The following is a 19,213-nucleotide window of genomic DNA, read 5'->3' as shown; positions in this document are numbered from 1 at the left end:
GAAAACGGGCAAAACCAGCCCATAGTGAACCTTTGACTCACTTAACAACTACGAGGTTAGACTAGGGGTGTCAAACTCACGTCATGGTGGTGTCACATGACATATTGGGATTCCCCCCCCCCCACTAAACCGGGCGTAGGCGTGGCCAGTGCATGACACATCCAGCCCATGGACCGGGATATTTACAGCCCTGTGTTAGACTATTGCAGAAAAGGTCATAAAATCAGGCTGGTTATTGACCCACCTGCTTTATGTTTGTCATGAGTTACGACCCTGATGGGCAAGCTCCATCAGGGTCGTAACTTGAGGACTACCTGTATTAGAGGCTCAAATCCAGTAGTTAGCACCTTTCTCCAGGTGGAGAAAGCTAATTCATTACAGTCTATTCCAGGGGTCTCCAACCTTGGCAACTTTAAGCCTGGCGGACTTCAACTCCCAGAATTCCCCAGCCAGCTGGCTGGGGAATTCTGGGAGTTGAAGTCCACCAGGCTTAAAGTTGCCAAGGTTGGAGACCCCTGGTCTATACACTACGCTAGATAGGACAAAGTCTAATAAACATCATTCCCCCATCACTATCCTTAGGTGAACTTCTCCCTACTGTAGAGACGGAAAGAGTCAGTGGTTAGCTTTGTCTCATAGTAGTTATCCTCCTTCTGCCTTGCTTGTAAATACAATGTAGAAGTCCTAGGAAGTCCTTCAGGAGAGATGAGGTCAAGTTCTGTTTGAGGTCCATGTGAAAATAGCAGTCCAGGCTCAATGGAAGGACTGCAGTGCACTTCGTCACCGCAGAAGTAGAGCTGTTGTGGCCAACAGAAACAGGAGCAAAGTTGAGGAGGCTGAAATCGCTGCAGCTCCTCCACAATCTTGGGCATTTTCCTGAAAAAGAGAAGGCCAGCAGGTGGTCAGCAGTTCTAGCAGTAGTGTAGGATTGGCTCCATGGGAAATGAAGCAGACTTTATGGGTGACAAGCAGTGGTGGGATTCACATTTTTTTACTAGTGGTTCTGTGGGCGTGGCTTGGGTGTGGCAGGGGAAGGAGACTGCAAAATCTCCATTCCCTCCCCACTCCAGGGGAAGGATACTGCAAAATCTTCATTCCCTCCCCACTCTAAGGATAGGATACTGCAAAATCGCCATTCCCTCCCCACTCTAGGGGAAGGATACTGCAAAATCTCCATTTCCTTCCCACTCTAGGTGAAGGTTACTGCAAAATCTCCATTCCCTCCCCACTCTAGGGGAAGGATACTGCAAAATCCCCATTTCCTTCCCACTCCAGGGGAAGGATACTGTAAAATCTCCATTCCCTCCCCACTCCAGGGGAACGTTACTGCAAAATCCCCATTTCGTCCCGATCAGCTGGGACTCGGGAGGCAGAGAATAGATGGGGGCGGGGCCAGTCAGAGGTGGTATTTACCGGTTCTCTGAACTACTCAAAATTTCCACTACCGGTTGTCCAGAACTGGTCAGAACCTGCTGAATGCCACCTCTTGTGACAAGGGTATTGTTATATTGTACATATAATTCTATAATTTCTGCAAATTATTTTGTAACCGAAAGCTAACAGATCTTACCTCTGGGTGGAATGCATGGCAGGTGTCTGGTCGGCGTCTTAGTTTCTGAGAGCGCATCCTGTCGCATTTCACCGAACTGTTATGTACGCAGCTGTTAAGGCTAATAGCAGTGTTGGGAAGTAGAGAAATAGGCACAGCTTACTTGAAATATCTAGAGTCAGCGGATGCTGTGCTGGCCAATAATTTAAATTTGTGACTAAAAATACCAGCTAGCCTAATGAAATGTGTTTCCATCACATACATAACATTTCCAGATGTTCAAGCTAAGCAGGAGGCTTCAGCCCATGTGAATAATATTGCAGCAAGAGGACAAAGCCTACACACCAAGTCTTTGCCATAGGAAGAAGGTTTCCTAAATATTTTTTCTGCCACCCCTGTGAGTAGTTCCAGTTGAGATGAGCTGGAATTAGTGACCATGTTTTCACAAAAACATCCCCAAATCATATTGAAACTGACAGGACTTCATCATAACCAATCTGGCTCACTTTATTTGGCATGACTTTTAGCTGGATTGAGGCCATCTGGGGGGGGGCTGCGCACCCTGGGAGCAGGGGTGGGCTTCAAATTTTTTTAGCAAGGGGTTCTCTGCCTGGTTACTGGGTGGGCGTAGCCATTGTGGGCGTGGCCTAGACGGCCTCCTGCAACATGGTGAGGGGATGTTTTTGCCCTCCCCGGGCTCCAGAGGCTTTCCTTGAGCTTCCGGGAGGATGAAAAATGGCCTCCCCGGACTCCAGCGGCCCTCTGGCCCGTTTCCGGCGTTCCCGAACTTCCGGTAGGCCCGTTTGTCACCCAGGAGTGGGATTTGAGGGGTCCCCAAACTGCACAAAATCTTAGCTAGAGGTTCTCCCAAACCTCTGTGACCCCTCCCCCCAGCTGCCCACCTCTGCAGGCTGGGAGCCTTCCTGGATGGGCAGCAGGCTGAATCTGTTGAAAGCAATGGCTTTCCCCTAGTCTTGGGACACAGCCTGCCACTTCTTTTCCTCCTTGTGCTGAATTGAAGCTTATCAGCCCAACACCAGATGTAATGTTTCATCAGATACATTTTCTGTGTGTTATCTTTTCTCCTACTGGTTCAGAATGAGCGTTTCCAAGTTATTCTAAAGAGTTAGTCTCAGCCGGCGAGAGCTGAACTTGGAAACTAAGTCTTGAAAAGAATCCTAGAATAAACAATGACGAATACGATCGTCAGGAAAACTTCATGGATGCGTGCATGAAGTCGTTGACAGGAGCTAAATTTAAGTCAAGGGAGTCTCTTTTTTAAAAAATCCTAAATTCCCTGCAATTTCTAGGTAAGATTAGTAATATTTTTTATTTTGGTGGTTGTACCAGGCCATCGATAGCACTGTTGCACATCACTATGGATTTCTGATCCCAAAATTGGGAACATTGGCTTCACATACTATGCCAATCCAACCAAGTAGTCAGACTATAGTAAGTCATGTGGATCCAGAAATGTAGGTGATCGGTAATTGAATAAATCCTGATTTAGAGTAAACTCTTGGGTAAAACTGCAGTGCCAACACAATTGATAAAGTGGTTTGTATAGAGCACTAAAGATAAAATCAAGAGCATTTTGCTTTTAGTGTTGTAGTTTCTAATTAGAACTACCTGTCCTTCTATATCCCCGCTGACTCCACAGGCCTTTAAAATTAAAATTTTAAAGAGGATTTGGAAAACAGCAAGACTTATTTTTCCCACTTACCTTCATAAAAAAGATTTATGGAATCTAGAATAGCACACACATTTCACTTTGCCTAAAGTGTAACAAGCAATAATAAATTACTGTAAGTAGCAACTATACTACTGTTCCGGTGCGGTGGCCTAGAGGTGGAGCTCTCACTTCACAATCAAGAGGCTGTGAGTTTGATAGTAGGTAGAGATGGATATTTCTCTCTCTGGGCACACTGGGAATATATCTGCTGAACAAAACTCTGCACTGGCAACAAGAAGGGCATCTGGCCAGCTCCATTCACTTGCCCAGACTCCGTCCCGCAAGGGATTAAAAGAGGATGAATATAGTACTGTTTCGACTTCACTTTTTAACAGTGCTGTTTTCATTCCATATTTAAACAGAAACATGTTCTATTAATCCCTTTTAGAGTTATGAAGGAAAACGCTAGATCTGTACTTCATTTGTGTCTAATGAACTGCCAAAGCATTACAATCCAGTACAGGGAATTGCCAGGGAAAAGATATATTTGACTTCTTTAGCTTTCAGTGCAAAAGATGGGAAGATGCTGCAATCACAGGTGGCATCAGTTACCAGGAGCACAAGATTGCTGTTCATAACTTGCTGTGCCAAAAACATCCTGCAAGATTGAGAAGGACACCCACCCCCGAGAGAGACAACATTATATTTCTTCCCAAATATTATTTATAGTAAGAATTTTAATGGCAGCAGTAAAAACAATTACCAAGTAAACTTTGCAAAAGAGAAGAGAATGTGTAAGAAAAGAGAAAAAAGAGTATGTAATTAAAAAGAAATAAATGTATAAGGAAGCAACATTCCACCTTCGTCGCAAGTATAAACAAAATTAATAAGTCTTTGCTCTCCATAAGGTTAAAACAAATGTCTCCATCAATTCAATTCTGGAAGTTGGGGGTCCACAAATTTTAAAGTTGCCAAGGCAGCCTTGGATGAGATCCGTGATGGCGAATCTACTGCACATGTACCCAAAGTGGCATGCGGAGCCATGCTGCCTGGCATGTGCGGCATGACCCGTTCCTCTTCCGGGTTTCTGGCACGCATGCGCAAGCGACGATCAGCTGGTCTTTGTGCATGTGGCAGTGCCAGAAACCAGAAGAACTGGTCTTCAATTTTCCAGCGTGCGCGTGCATGCCAGTAACGAGAAAACTTGCTGGCCGGCGCACATGTGCAGCCCGGAAACAGGAAGTTCATTTTCTGGCGTGCAAATGCCCCCTGGGCAGCTCCTCTTCCTGGTCTCAGCCCAGATGAGTGAACGCACATACACAAGTGCACAAGCATGAAGTGCTCCCTTTTCGGCACGGTGCCAGGCGCATGCTCCCTTTTCGGCACTGGATTAGATCCTTCCAGCCCAAAGAAGAGAAACTTTGTTTGTACTAGATCCAAATATCTGAGAATTAGTTGAAAAAGGGCAGTGTCACAATTTGCAAATGATGGACTGACATTGCAATCCAAGCCCAGCCCCCTTTGAATATGTATGGCTGTCCCTCCAAAATACACAATCCTGGGGGGGGGGGGCACAGATCTTGTTGCTGTTCCCAAAGTTCTTGTAGATTTTGACAGCCCCTTATTAGATAAATTGGCCCCACTTTTGATTTTCCATAACATGTTGTGGGTCATGGGAACAGGAGCTTCCTCCCCAACACTACCTTATAGCCGTGATGGTGAACCTATGGCATATGTGTCCTAAGTGGCATGCAGAGCCATGTTAGCTGGCATGTTCGGCACCACTTGTTTCTCTTCTGGGTTTCTGAGTTTCTTCTGTGCGCACGACAATGAGCTGTTTTTTGTGCATGTGGCAGTGCCGGAAAATGGAAGAACTGGTGTTTTGGTTTCTGTTGTGCGCATGCACGCTGGCCAGCTGATCATCACACGCGCATGGGTGCCAGTAACCAGAAGACAAGCTGGCCGTGGCGCATGTGCGCACCGGAAACCAGAAGTTTATTTCCCGCTGTGCGCATGCCTACTTCACTGCTTCTCTTCTGGGGCGCGTCCCTGACAAGCCCTGGAAGAAGGTTCGCATCCCTGCCTTATACTATGAAGTCTGTGATGTTGTAGCATCATTTCATTTTTTCGATACATTAGCTGGCTGCCTGCCTAACTTAAATCAATTATCAAATTGAATTCACCTGCTTCCTCTCACCTATAAAAAAAATACCCTGTTGTGTTTCAAAGGAAGGAAACTGAAGAGAAGGGGATGAAAAGTGGGATCCCAAAGCTCAGTTTTAATAGTCTTTGGAGAAGAATGTATAATAAATTATTTTGCGTGAAGTTGGTGGTTGAGCAATTGTAAAGGCTTTATTAGGATGACTGGAGGCCAATTTGGTATGTATAGTCACCCAAGGAACATAAATGCTTTATTACACTGACTTGTCTTTATTTGTTTTCTATAAACTACTTTCTCTCATAACAATAATGTGGCACAGTAGCTTGATAGAGAAATAAAGTTAAGAGGTATTTGTAAGTCACCGCATGGGAGCCACGGTGCTCTGCTGCCCTCTACTGGAAATTTATAGGTACAATTGAATCATGATAAAATCTAGAGAAAGGGAGACTTCTAGTTAAAATACTGAATGCCACCAAAGATTTTGTCTAGGAATCAGTATATTGGTGGAAGTTTCATTAAAGTCTTCATATACACAGGACCATCCTGGAAACAGTATTGAGCATTTTCTAAAACTAGTAGTATCTATATCCTAGTTTTCTAATATCAGTGACAATGCAATCAACTCAATCAACCCATTTCCTTCCATATATCAATGCCATTGTGCTAGTATATAGCTAGTGTAAGAATTAAGAACTGTCTCCTTTAAGAATCTACCTCCTGGGAAATGTAGGCAGAGACTGCCTTATGGGAAATGTAATTCCATGACATGTGTTCACATCTCTGTTTCTGATTGGCCACTGGGGCATTTGAGTGCAAAGTTTATAGCCAGTCAGTTTAAATGCCTTTGTGAACCGGAATAGTGGTGTTTGTATCTCCACTCAGCATGGGAGTGAAATCATCATCTTTTTACACCACGTGATGGGAAAGATTATGGAAAGTCACAAGTATCTTAACGCTGAACTGTAAGTTTTGCTATTAAGAATGCCTGATAATAAACTTGATCTGAGTGAGATTCCTAAGCGTGGAGTTAACTGCATGCCCCGAGCAAGCCTACAATGCTCGAGGCAGAACAGCCATCATAGGCTATGGAGCTGCAAGGATCATGGAGATGCTTTGACAGAACACCAATCCGAATACAGGAGGCAGTTACAGCAAGCCTCATAGATGGCCCTCAAGATGCTCGTTCAACATTCTAGTCAAAAAAGACTCCGTACCGAGGCAGTCACTACAACTACAGGTAGGCCTTGATTTACAACCAGTTGCTTAGCGACAGTTCAAAATTCCAGTGGACTCCACCAAAAAGACTTAGGACCTGGTTCCAAGGTTCTGATGGCCTCCTATCTACTTCCAAGCTTTTAGCAACATTGCCTCATAGTAAACAATGGGTTCGCTTAATGACTATGGTGTTTGCTTAAAAGCCATGGTTCCCTAACAACCGCTTCAGAAAAGGTTGTAAAATTGGATTGGTGATCCATTTTACAGTCAGGCTCCATTATGATCATAAGTCAAGGACTAGTAGTCTTAGGTAGCTCCTTCCACTAGGCATTTGTGTTTGTATGTCTGTATGTGAGCCTGTTTGTTAGTGTTTTGGGCAGCTGCACCATACTGGATTTGGGCTTTTGTTTTTTTCTGAAATAGGTAAGGGTAAAGGTTCTCCTTGCACATTTGTGCTAGTTGTTTCCGACTCTAGGGGGCGGTGCTCATCTCCGTTTAAACGCTGAAGAGCCAGCGCTGTCCGAAGATGTCTCCGTGGTCATGTGACTGGCATGACTAAACGCCAAAAACGCACGGAACGCTGTTACCTTCCCACCAAAGGTGGTTCCTATTTTTCTACTTGCATTTTTACATGCTTTCGAACTGCTAGGTTGGCAGAAGATGGGACAAGTAATGGGAGCTCACTCCGTTACGCGGCGCTAGGGATTCGAACCATCGAACTGCCGACCTTTCTGATCGACAAGCTCAGTGTCTTAGCCACTGAGCCACCATGTCCCCTTACCTTTTCTAAAATAGATATTCACAAATTACCAGAGAATCTTCTCTATCACCTTCATTCATCATAACTCACGTGTTTTTGTCCCTAATATGTTGCTTTTTTACTTTTCTGTCCCAAGAAGTCATTAGTTCAAAGTATCTTGATTAAACTTGTGGAAGTTCTCCAGTGACCTTCCAGCCTTTCATATCAGCACCATCTAACTAATCAGCTACTCAGTTTCAAATATTTTCAGATATTGAAATATTTCAGGTATAAAAATGTTTTTCTTAAAACAAATTTAAGTGGGAATAGGCCATGCGTCACGGGAAAGCATGGAGCATTCCAAGAAGATGACAAATAGCTGAGTCAACAGCTTTCATTTTTGAAGAATTGCTTTCTTTCATTTTCTAAGTATACACATTCAGTTTATTGTTAAGACAGTGGAGAAGATTACAAATGCCTATATTGAACCAGTTCTTGTTTACTTTTGTGTCCCCCAATCATCCTACAGTGGGGTTGAGCGCTATGCCCTCCACCATGAGAATAAGCAATCGCACAAAATAGAATAATTACCACATGGGCTAGAGATTTTCTTATGAGAATTGAAACGATGGTGCTCATTGTAAAAGAACAGACTTACTGAGATTTTTACCTGCAACAAACCCCACAGAATTAAAAGGCCTGAAAAAAATGTTTCATCTGATTCTAAAAAGAAAGAGTTCCGATGTGTCAGCCCTACAAAGTAGACCAGATTGTGAAACCATATGAAACCAATTCCATGAATGCAAGGACTACTTTTACCAGAACAGATATAATAACAATGGAAGATAGTTTGCAAGGCTGAATAGGCTTCCTCCTTCCCTCCCTTTATGTGGACTAGGAAAGGGCTTCTCTGAGACAATTTCTCAAGATACTTTCTTGGACCAGACTCAAGACCCTTTTATTGGGCGACTACCTGCCTGCCTGCCTGTCTTATCCCATCCATCCATCCACCCATCCATATCTATCTATCTCTCTATCATCTATCTATCTATCTATCTATCTATCTATCTATCTATCTATCTATCTATCTATCTCATCTATCTATCATCTGTCTGTTCATATGTCGGTCCGTCCGTCCGTCCATCCATCCACCCACCCACCCACCCACCCACCCATCCATATCTATCTATCTAGCCATCCATCCATCTATCTCATCTATCTATCATCTGTCCATATGTACGTATGTCTGTCCATCCGTCCATCCATCCATCCATCCATCCATCCATCCATCCATCCATCCATCCATCCATCCATCCATCCATCTCTATCTATCATCTATCTATCTATCTATCTATCTATCTATCTATCTATCATCTATCTATCTATCATCTATCTATCTATCATCTATCTATCATCTGTCCATACGTACGTGTGTATGTACGTACGTCGGTCCGTCCATCGATCCATCCATCCATCCATCCATCCATCCATCCATCCATCCATCCAGCCACCCATCCATATCTATCTATCTATCTATCTATCTATCTATCTATCTATCTATCTATCTATCTATCATCTATCTATCTATTTATCTCATCTATTTATCATCTGTACGTACGTACATACGTCGGTCCGTCTGTCCATCCATGCATCCACCCACCCACCCACCCACCCATCTCTATCTCTCTCTCTCTCTATCTATCTATCATCTATCTATCTATCTATCTATCTATCTATCTATCTATCTATCATCTCATCTATCTATCATCTGTCTGTATGTCGGCCTGTCCTTCCATCTATCCATCCATCCACCCACCCATCCATATCTATCTAGCCATCCATCTATCTCATCTATCTATCTATCTATCTATCTATCTATCTATCTATCTATCATCTATCTATCTATCTATCTATCTATCTATCTATCTATCATCTATCTATCTATCTATCTATTTATCTATCTCATCTATTTATCATCTGTACGTACGTACATACGTCGGTCCGTCTGTCCATCTGTCCATCCGTGCAAATATGTAGTAGCCAGGAATAAAGTGCCCATCATAATGATTAAATCAACCACTAAATGGGTCCCTGCACAAACTTGGGGCTCTACTTCCAGGCACAAAGCTTGGTCTTTAAGGACTTATGAAAAGTCCAGCAGGGTTGGGGTCATCCTGATCTCCGGAGGGAGAATGTTCAAATGTTGGTAGAGGCTCTTCCTCCTTTCCTTCAAGGTCACTCCCTCTTCCTTCTACACAGTGTTAGGAACCAGAAGGAATACCTGTCTCCAGGTACGGCCCACTTAATGAGGGTAGGACAGGGTGATGACTCCTGTAGCTGAACTTAAGTGGCAGGTGCATGTAGAAGGCAATAGTCAGGATCTTAAGCAGGACTAATTATTTTGCTCTTTTAGTGCTGGCAATAACAAGCAACCTGTATGGACGGGAAGAAGAGGGGCAAAGTGTTTGGTTGCCTTAGGAAGCACAGATAAAGACCATTCTCTTACTTCTGACAGGCTCCACACTCAATTAGTCCATTGGCTTCTTTGACAGCCGGCTCATACACAAACACAGGGTATTCAGTGTCACAGGGTTGCAGTGCATCGTGTTTCTTATGTTTGTGAGCTAGAAAAATGGGAAAAATAGAAGGGTCAGAGGGAAAAAACCAGGCACAAGGAGAAGTGAAAAAATGTGGAGAAACAAACTGCATGGACACCCATGGCCACTAGGTGCCGCTGCTGAGCCAATGATTGAGGATGTCTTGAATTTATGAGGCTAAGTCTCCCTTCACTCTAGATCAAGTCTTAAAGTTCCCAAGTTTGGACACCCCTGATCTAGATATACAAGTATAGTTAAATCCTGGGCTAAAATTCTCAGAAAAGGTGACTTTTCTGGACCAGCCAGAAATTTTGAGAGTGACTGTCCAGCTCCGCTCAAAGGGAGGAGAAAAAGGGCAGGAAAAGACCTTTATAATTCTCCACAAATGTCTGGCTGGGGAATTCTGGGAGTTGAAGTCCACAAGTCTTAAAGTTCCCAAGTTTGGACACCCCTGGCTTAAAGGGACAATTGCATGTCTTAAAAAATGAGTCAAATAGATTTAAACAAATTGGTGCAATAAATCATGCGAGGCTCAGTGCATCTGGCCAGTCTTTGGCGTGCACCTTACTGAAATAAATGAAACGAAGATGGCTTGGACAAATCTATCTAATACAATGGAGATTGCAAGAGAGAAATGCCAAGTGACTCATTAAACTGATTCTTGGCTTTAGATTTCCTGGGACCAGCGTGACGATGGGAACTTTAATACAAATAGCCAAAATACAGAGGAAAGCTGTAATTAAAGCCAAAATGCCAAGTCATTGCCTGTATTCTTACTAAAAGCAATTTCAGTAATAAACTTAACAAAGAAACAACCCCCCACCCCAATTTCTACTTCTAGGATGACAAAAAAAGGTAACATTTAATTTAACTTGCCCTTTTGTAATGAAAACTCCCCATGTTTGTCCTGGGATGAGAAGGATAATCAATTTTTATGCTTGCTTTGAAAAGGAACTCTTTTTTCACCCAAATGCAATGTTTTATTACAGACTAATCTAACCAAGAAGCCGATAATCTCTTGGTTGATTGGGATGCCAACCAACGGAGGTCAATACATAACCTGGTTGCCAGGAGTGAAAATTCAGTGATCCAACAGGGCCTGGGCCAGCTTCAGTTGAAATGCAATGTTTGTTTAAGGCTTAGCAACTGCAAGACTATCATTTGCAAATGTGTGATGAAATTGCTGGCTTAGTGCATCATAGTAGCCTGCTGTAAGAAAACACTGCTAGTATTTACCCCTGTCGCTAATGACCCCTCAAAATAGCATAAATATTATTATTTATTGAGATTAATTGGACGCCCAGCTCCACTCTGAGTAGTGTACAAAAGTTTAAAAAAAGTAAAATAAAAATAGCATGTTGGCACGGCTACAATTTTGTTGTTTAAAGGACATGTGTTGATTGCCTCTTTTTTTTTTTAGTCTTATTCAATTATGATTTATGTTGTTTGCTCATCTAGTATCCTATGACCATCATTGAATTTGTATTTTATGATTTACGATGACTGTATTTTATGGTTATGATCGTGATTTGTCACTTGCTTCTTGTATGCGTGCTGAGCGCTTATGCACTGGAGACAAATTCCTTGTGTGCCAATGAAGACTTCTACTTCAATATGCCATCTATTCAATGACCAATTTTACTAGGGAGAGGACCTTGAGGGAAATAGGCAAGAATTGTTACAGAGGGCTGAAACATCCTTTAAGTCCTGGGAAACAAGAGAGTATTCAGAAGATGCAAGTCCTCTCTAATTCATTGGGACTGAAGGAAGGGGAGGTAAAAAGCCCAATCAGGCTTGGAAGATTCTGCTATTATAAGGGGTGGGATTCTACCAGTTCGGACCAGTTTGGGTGAACTGATAGCTCTGACGATCAGCTGGGAGCGAAGCGGTTTGCTCTGACAATCAGTTGGGCCCACCCACTCACCCCTGCTTTATCCTGTTCTTGATTTCCTGCTTTCTAACTCATCTCAATCACATGGAACAGCTGATTTTCTACCCAGCTGCTTTACTTACATTGCTGGCTTGGAAGGTGAGCAGCTTCCAAATGCTCCATTTTCAGCGCTGCGTGCACAAACACAAGCGCGCACTCACCGAACCGGTTGTTAAACCGGCAGCATTCCACCACTGATTATAAATTATATCTCAATAAAGTTTAGTTCTACTCTGTTTAATGATCAAGTCTAACCTGAAGGTCTGACAGCAGAGGCATACCGGTCTATTCATTTATAGGTAGTCTTCCACTTACAGCCATAATTGAGCCTGGAATTATGGTTGTAAATCATTAAAGCGGGTCATCATATGATTGACATTTTTGCGATGGTTGTGAGTGAACCTGTGGTTGTTAAGCAAACCCATTGTCTTACAATGGGTATTTTTTTGTAAACCGGAGGTAAATATTGCTTTATGGCAAAATATGTCAATCGTGGTCACTGCACATGGCTGTAAATGTGGACCAGTTGCTGAGTGCCCAAACTGCAGTCACATGAGTAGGGAGGACAGTTATCAGAACGTTGAATCCAGGATGTATCTTTTTTGGGTCCATTGCAACTTCAAGTACCGTATTTTTCAGAGTATAAGACACACCAAGATTTTGAAGAGGCAAATTTTTTAAAAAGGGTTTTGTGCTCTGCATTTTTCGTTAAAACGGGCCCATTTTTGTCAAAAAAAAGAGGCATGCATAGCCTTTAGGAGGCTTGTAGAGTGCTCTTGGTGGTGGGGGGGGGGGGAAAGCAAAAACGAACAAAAACTGGTGCATTTTCGCTCATTTTTGCCCTCCCCAGCCCCCAGGAGCACTCTGGAAGCCTCCTAAAGGTTATGCGCCACCATTTTTGCAAAGGAGGCGGGGTTTCAGAAGGCCAAAAATGCTGTATTAAGTGTATAAGACGCACCCAGATGTTCAGCCTCTTTTTTTGGGGGGGGGGAAGGCTCATCTTATACTCCAAAAAATACAGTAGTTGTTAAGAGACTGGTTATAAATTGAGGACCATATGTAACATGTGAATGTAGTTTTAAAAACATGAAAAAACTGAATGAATATAACTACGGGAAAGCCATGAAGAAAATTTTTCCTTTTTTTTCAAATCTGAAAAATGTAAAAATGAAAAATGAAAACAAAAATAGATGTTAAGGTGGAAGACTTAGAAGAATGAGTGAAAGTTTCATCTTAGTAATATATAAAAGAAGCATCAGTCTTCTATTTTCTATTTTTTTATTCTGCCATTGCTTTGATTTTTATGGGCAGTAATAACCTGTTCCGTACAATATTCATTGATTTTATGAAGTTGTGTAGGAAAATCTATATATTTTGCCCCAGCTGCATCTACATATGTTATGTGTAGTTATGCTGCTATCAAGCTGGACAAGAAAACATGAAAAAATATAAAATATATTTAACTTCCATTGAATTATGGCTTGATAATCAAGTAGAAAGTTATATTCCTGTTTCATCTTGAAAGATTTAATTAGAATATGCATACATTGTGATATTATGACCTTTGTTGTTAAATCTCATACCAATCTTCTGATTCAGAAGACAAAACTCTTTGTATGACAACACTACTTACCATGATGGAAAACGGATTTGGCTGTTTTGTTCACATGGCGTAAGAAATGATGAGAATGAGTCCATCATGACATGTCCACAAGATGATGGCACAACATTATTGTGAAGAAACATGAAAGGGGGATGGGAAATGAAGAAAGAAAGAAAGAAAGAAATGATACGATGGTATGGTGCTTAAAGCAGGGGTGGGTTCCTGCCAGTTCTAACCTCTTCTATAGAAGAGGTTCCACAAATCTACAGTGCCGTTTAGAACCGGTTCCAGCTCCCTCCCCCCGCCCGTCCGCACATCATCAAGATGAAGAGTGAGAGGAGGAATTCTGGGAATTGAAGTTCACAAGTCTTAAAGGTGTCAAGTTTGAACACCCCTGGGTTTTTTTTTCTAAAGGGTTAGGGATGCAAGGGTCTTGTAACTTGACAGCTTTAAGACTTGCGTGCTTCAATGCCAGAGTTCCTGAGCCAACATTTTGGTTGCTAACCAAGAGCGTTGTTCAGTGAGTTTCACCACAGTTTACAAGTTGGCCATGCCCACCCAGTCACATGGCTGGCAAGTCACTCCCACTTGGTCACATGGCCGGCAAGCCACTCTCACCCAGTCACATGGCCGGCAAGCCAATCCCACCTGGCCACATGGCCGGCAAGCCACTCCCACAAAGCAGGTCACACCTACAGAAGAGGTTCTAAAAATTTTTGAAACCCACCACTGGGTTAAAGCTATACAAGGTCACAACTATTCTATATGAGGTATCCCAATGCTATCTATAAAGGTTTTAAAGGTGATGGACCAGTACTCCAAAGTAGGTTTTTGGGCCCAATTCAAAGTATATGTCATTACTTTTTAAGCTCTATATGGGATACCGGGATACATCCAGGATTGCTTTGCAAAAAAGTGAAGGCATCCACTCAGAAAGGTTCTGTTGAGGGCCTTCTCTCCCTGAGGTCATTCTAGACAACAGGTCTTTATGCTGCCAATCCCCATTCTGTGAGAAATTATTCTCTTGGAGATTCAGGCTTCCTCAACCTTGCAGGATCCAATCTGGGTCGGTCACTGCAACCGGAGGTCTTCTGAGCTTTTGGAGTTGCGATGGAGCCTATCCTCAGGGAACTTCTCTCTACCAGAATGTGTGCTTTTTTTCACTGGTTGTTGTTTCCTTGTGCTGCTAAATCCTCGGCTCCTAAGTACCTGATAATCTGGTGGTAAATCAAGGAGCCTGTTTCCCAGCTTCAGTCATTTCCCTGGCTATCTTTGTAACTGCTCAGCCAACAATCTTAGTAGCTGCGAAATTGAGCTACTAATTGAAATACACTATATTGCCAAGCTGCATCCTTGTTCATTGCAATGCGAGGCTGTCAATGAGTTCAGGTTTCATACTCCTTGATTTACACCAGAGTACTACAATATATCTCCATGCTGGGAACTGGAGTCTTTTTTTTTTAACTGGACAACAACCAATAGGAGGAATTTTATACAGTATTTCTTAGCATTGTCAGCCTCCTCCGATCTAAACTTTGTTTAGATTTTAGAAAACTATTAAAATGAAGATTTTTCCACCACTCTTGCCATGGCCAATTATGAAAGGTTAACATAAACACTGATCTCATTATGCTGTTCTATTTTCAAATTTTAACTTTTGCTTTGAAACTGGTATCAATTTATTTATTTATTTATGGGAAAATAAACATGTAAATAACGCGTGTGTTGTCTCTGCCTATCAGTTTCACTCTCTTTCTATGTAACTATCTTAAGCATAATTTACATGGTTAATGTGATGATTGTCAAGATTTGAGGGAATGTATGTATTTGTGATCCAACATGTGGTACTGTTCTTTTTTGAAATTGTTACTGTGGCTTTTTTAAAAAATGTACTTAACATTAATAACACTTTGGAAATTCAGGATATATTTTAAGAAATTATTCTCTCTCTTTTTTTAACTTTTCTGATTTGCTTTGTCATTATGCACAATCTATAGTGCACAATTATGCATGCTATAGAGCACTGCACACTAGAACAACTAGACACAAGAACATTTTTTTCCTGAATGCCATCACTCTCCTAAACAAATAATTCCCTCAACACTGTCAAACTATTTACTAAGTCTGCATTATTATTACTATTAGCTCTTCTCATCGTTTCTATCACCCATCTCCTCCCATTTATGACTCAATGACTGTAACTTTGTTCCTTGCTTCCTTATGATTTATATTGATTTATATTGTTGTACCTTATGATGCGTGATGAATGTATCTTTTCTTTTATGTACATTGAGAGCATATGCACCAAAGACAAATTCCTTGTGTGTCCAATCACATTTGGCCAATAAAGAAGTCTATTCTATTCTATTCTATTCTATTCTATTCTATTCTATTCTATTCTCAACAACACTAGAACTTTATTCTTTAAAAAGAAAAAGTAAAGTTAACCATATTTTTATTTTTAACAATCTGTGGACCGTGAGAACTTTTTCCAGTTAATATAAGTGAAAGATCTTATGTTAGTGTACTTCTGATTTAGGGTTTCTTTTTTGGTGTCCACTACTGATATTCCCTCATGTGTCCCAAGTAAAATACCGAGCAAATTGGAATAAATGAACAGTTTCCTTGACAATTTTCTATAGTCTTCTACCTATCTTCTATGACAGCCTATTACAGACTATGTATCAAAAGTATCACAGAATCAATGTCATTAAGGTAAAGGTTCTCCTATACATGTGTGCTAATTGTTTCTGGCTCTAGGGGGCGGTGCTCATCTCTGTTTCAAAGCCGAAGAGCCAGCGCTGTCCAAAGACGTCTCCGTGGTCATGTGGCCGCCATGACTCAATGCCAAAAGGTGCACGGAATGCTGTTACCTTCCCAACAAAGATGGTTCCTATTTTTCTACTTGCATTTTTTTAGGTGCTTTTGAACTGTTAGATTGACAGAAGCTGGGACAAGTAATGGGAGCTCATTCCGCTACGCAGCGCTAGGGATTTGAACCACTGAACTGCCTACCTTCTGATCGACAAGCTCAGCGTCTCAGCCACTGAGCCACGGTGTCCCACTCAATGCCATTAATCCTTGCCAAATTAATGCTGAGGTCAAAATGAGATGAATGGAATCCAAAATGTAATATTTTTTACACTAACATGCGACAATTCTTTCAGACTGTGCTAGATTGCATTCTTACTTATAACTTTTTCATCCAGACTGCTATGTATTTTCGGTAATCCCGCGTACTCACCGTCAGCCAAGTTATCCGTGTGCCAGAAATTTTTAACAATGTGGACCGTGAGAACTTTTTCCAGTTAATATAAGTGAAAGATCTTATGTTAGTGTACTTCTGATTTAGGGTTTTTTTTTTGGGTGTCCACTACTGATATTCCCTCATGTGTCCCAACTAAAATACCGAGCAAATTGGAATAAATGAACAGTTTCCTTGACAATTTTCTATAGTCTTCTACCTATCTTCTATGACAGCCTATTACAGACTATGTATCAAAAGTATCACAGATACAAAAGTATCATTAGCACACATGTATTGGTTCCCACATACATGTGTGCTAATCGTTTCTGGCTCTAGGGGGCGGTGCTCATCTCTGTTTCAAAGCCGAAGAGCCAGCGCTGTCCAAAGACGTCTCCGTGGTCATGTGGCCGCCATGACTCAATGCCAAAAGGTGCACGGAACGCTGTTACCTTCCCAACAAAGATGGTTCCTATTTTTCTACTTGCATTTTTAAGGTGCTTTTGAACTGTTAGATTGGCAGAAACTGGGACAAGTAATGGGAGCTCATTCCGCTACGCAGCGCTAGGGATTTGAACCACTGAACTGCCTACCTTCTGATCGACAAGCTCAGCGTCTCAGCCACTGAGCCACGTTGTCCCACTCAATGCCATTAATCCTTGCCAAATTAATGCTGAGGTCAAAATGAGATGAATGGAATCCAAAATGTAATATTTTTTACACTAACATGCGACAATTCTTTCAGGCTGTGCTAGATTGCATTCTTACTTATAACTTTTTCATCCAGACTGCTATGTATTTTCGGTAATCCCGCGTACTCACCGTCAGCCAAGTTATCCGTGTGCCAGAAACTAAGAATGTTAAACTCCAAAAGGAATCTGTCAAAAAAGAAAAATACGATGTAGTTTATGTCAGCCCAGAAGGGCAGAGATGTTGTAAAACAGGCAGGCACTTCTGATTTGCTGCTTAAAATTTGCCTGGAAGCTACCTTTATTTCTTGCCTGAACCAGGCATTTAAAAATCCTTCTTCCTTACTTTTTTTGACTGGGTAATTGTGTCTTAATTCTCATAAAAATCAATAGCAATTCCAGTGGCAAGGCTGTCATTAACACGGTACTCCCAGGAGCTGGGAGGAAAATATTCTCAGTCACCTTGAAGGCCATCTGTTTGATCGTAATGAATCACTGGTATGTGATATACAGCAACAGCTGTTGAGTACGCCTGGCAAATTAATCCCTACAAGTATCTTGGAATCTGGTTCCATGCTCAGAGGCATTTGTTTGCAACCCTTTCATCCGAGACCCACAGCATCATTGAATGATGCTGCCCCGGATGTCTTTATCATCAGCAAATCTTTCTTACTAAAAATCCCTGGTCTCCCATTGATAAAGTGGCAGGTAGACTCGCTCAGGAGCAGAATGACCTATTTCCAATTGTGCCTTCATTCACAAAGTTCACTTTAGAACACCCAATTGGCCGAATTTGAGGAATGAAGAGTAATTCTGAAGACTTGTAGACAGGGGTGGGCTGCTGGGGGTTTGCAGGGATTCAGGAGAACCTCTAGCTAAGATTCTGTGAAGTTCGGAGAAGCCCCAAATCCCACTCTCGGCTGGCCCTGTCCACCCCTCCCCTCCCCGGAGTCCCCACGCGGCCTGTTTTGGATGCAGGTTTGGATGCCTGTTTTTGATACAAGACACGCATGGAGACTTGGGAGGGCGAAAAATGGGCCTACTGGAATTTGGGAAGGCCAGAAACGGGGCCGTTTCCAGCCTCCAGAGGGCCTCCGGAGCATGGGAAGGGTGTTTTCACCTTCCCAGAGCTCGAGGAAAGCCTCCGGAGCCTGGGGAGGGCAAAAACGCCCCCACCTGCCATGGTGCAGGAGACTGACTAGGCCATGGCCAGGTCCACCTAGCAACTGGGCAGAGAACCCCTTGCTAAAATTTTTGAAGCCCCTGCTCGTAGATACTTCTTGATTTTCATCAAAGTATTGCAACATCTCCATGCTTGGAATTGTTGTCTTATTTTAACTGGACAATACCCTTAGGGGAAATTGTATCTTTCTTAGCACTTCTGGGCACTTTGAAGTTGCTTTAAGATTTTCTTATTCATTTCCTATTATAATAAAATTCCATAACAACAATACTAGTATAAAAAGTTAAGAATATGCTTAATCTAAAGACCTCAAACATTCAATGCTTAACACACTAATTAAATTGTGAAACGTAATTTCTTCAGATGCAATTTTCCACTAGAATTTCCAAACGTTCATACTCACATGAAGAAATCGGTGATCATCCACTTTGCTGCTGCCAATAATGTATAAATTGGCTGTTGAAAAAAGAACGACTAAGTCTCAAAAGAAAAAGGAGCATATGACATAGTGTACAATTTCAATTTTTGATTCCCTTAATAATTGAAATGGCTTTCTTTAAGAATCTGCAGGAATTATACGAAATGCATCCACATCAGTTGGGAAAAATCAGGACATTTAAGAAAAATATAT

The 19,213-nt window shown here is 42.0% G+C and overlaps 1 protein-coding gene across 1 annotated transcript in view; it reads right to left on the bottom strand.

Moving 5' to 3' along the window:
* Nucleotides 1–780: 780 nt before the first annotated feature.
* CACNA2D4 (calcium voltage-gated channel auxiliary subunit alpha2delta 4) overlaps nt 781–19,213 on the bottom strand; it is a gene marked incomplete at both ends in the record, with an annotated part of 173,230 nt that continues 154,797 nt past the window's right edge. The window contains 7 exons of the mRNA XM_081958700.1: nt 781–876; nt 1,571–1,646; nt 3,733–3,879; nt 9,843–9,960; nt 13,497–13,517; nt 17,533–17,588; nt 18,986–19,038. Coding sequence (XP_081814826.1) covers nt 781–876; nt 1,571–1,646; nt 3,733–3,879; nt 9,843–9,960; nt 13,497–13,517; nt 17,533–17,588; nt 18,986–19,038 — 567 coding nt within the window. The remainder of the gene's footprint in view (nt 877–1,570; nt 1,647–3,732; nt 3,880–9,842; nt 9,961–13,496; nt 13,518–17,532; nt 17,589–18,985; nt 19,039–19,213) is intronic.

Source organism: Natrix helvetica, assembly GCF_964273705.1.
Source record: "Natrix helvetica genome assembly, chromosome: 6".
Taxonomy (NCBI): domain Eukaryota; kingdom Metazoa; phylum Chordata; class Lepidosauria; order Squamata; family Natricidae; genus Natrix; species Natrix helvetica.
The sequence above is the reverse complement of the archived record's forward strand: the minus strand, read 5'-3'. Positions and strand labels throughout refer to the sequence as shown.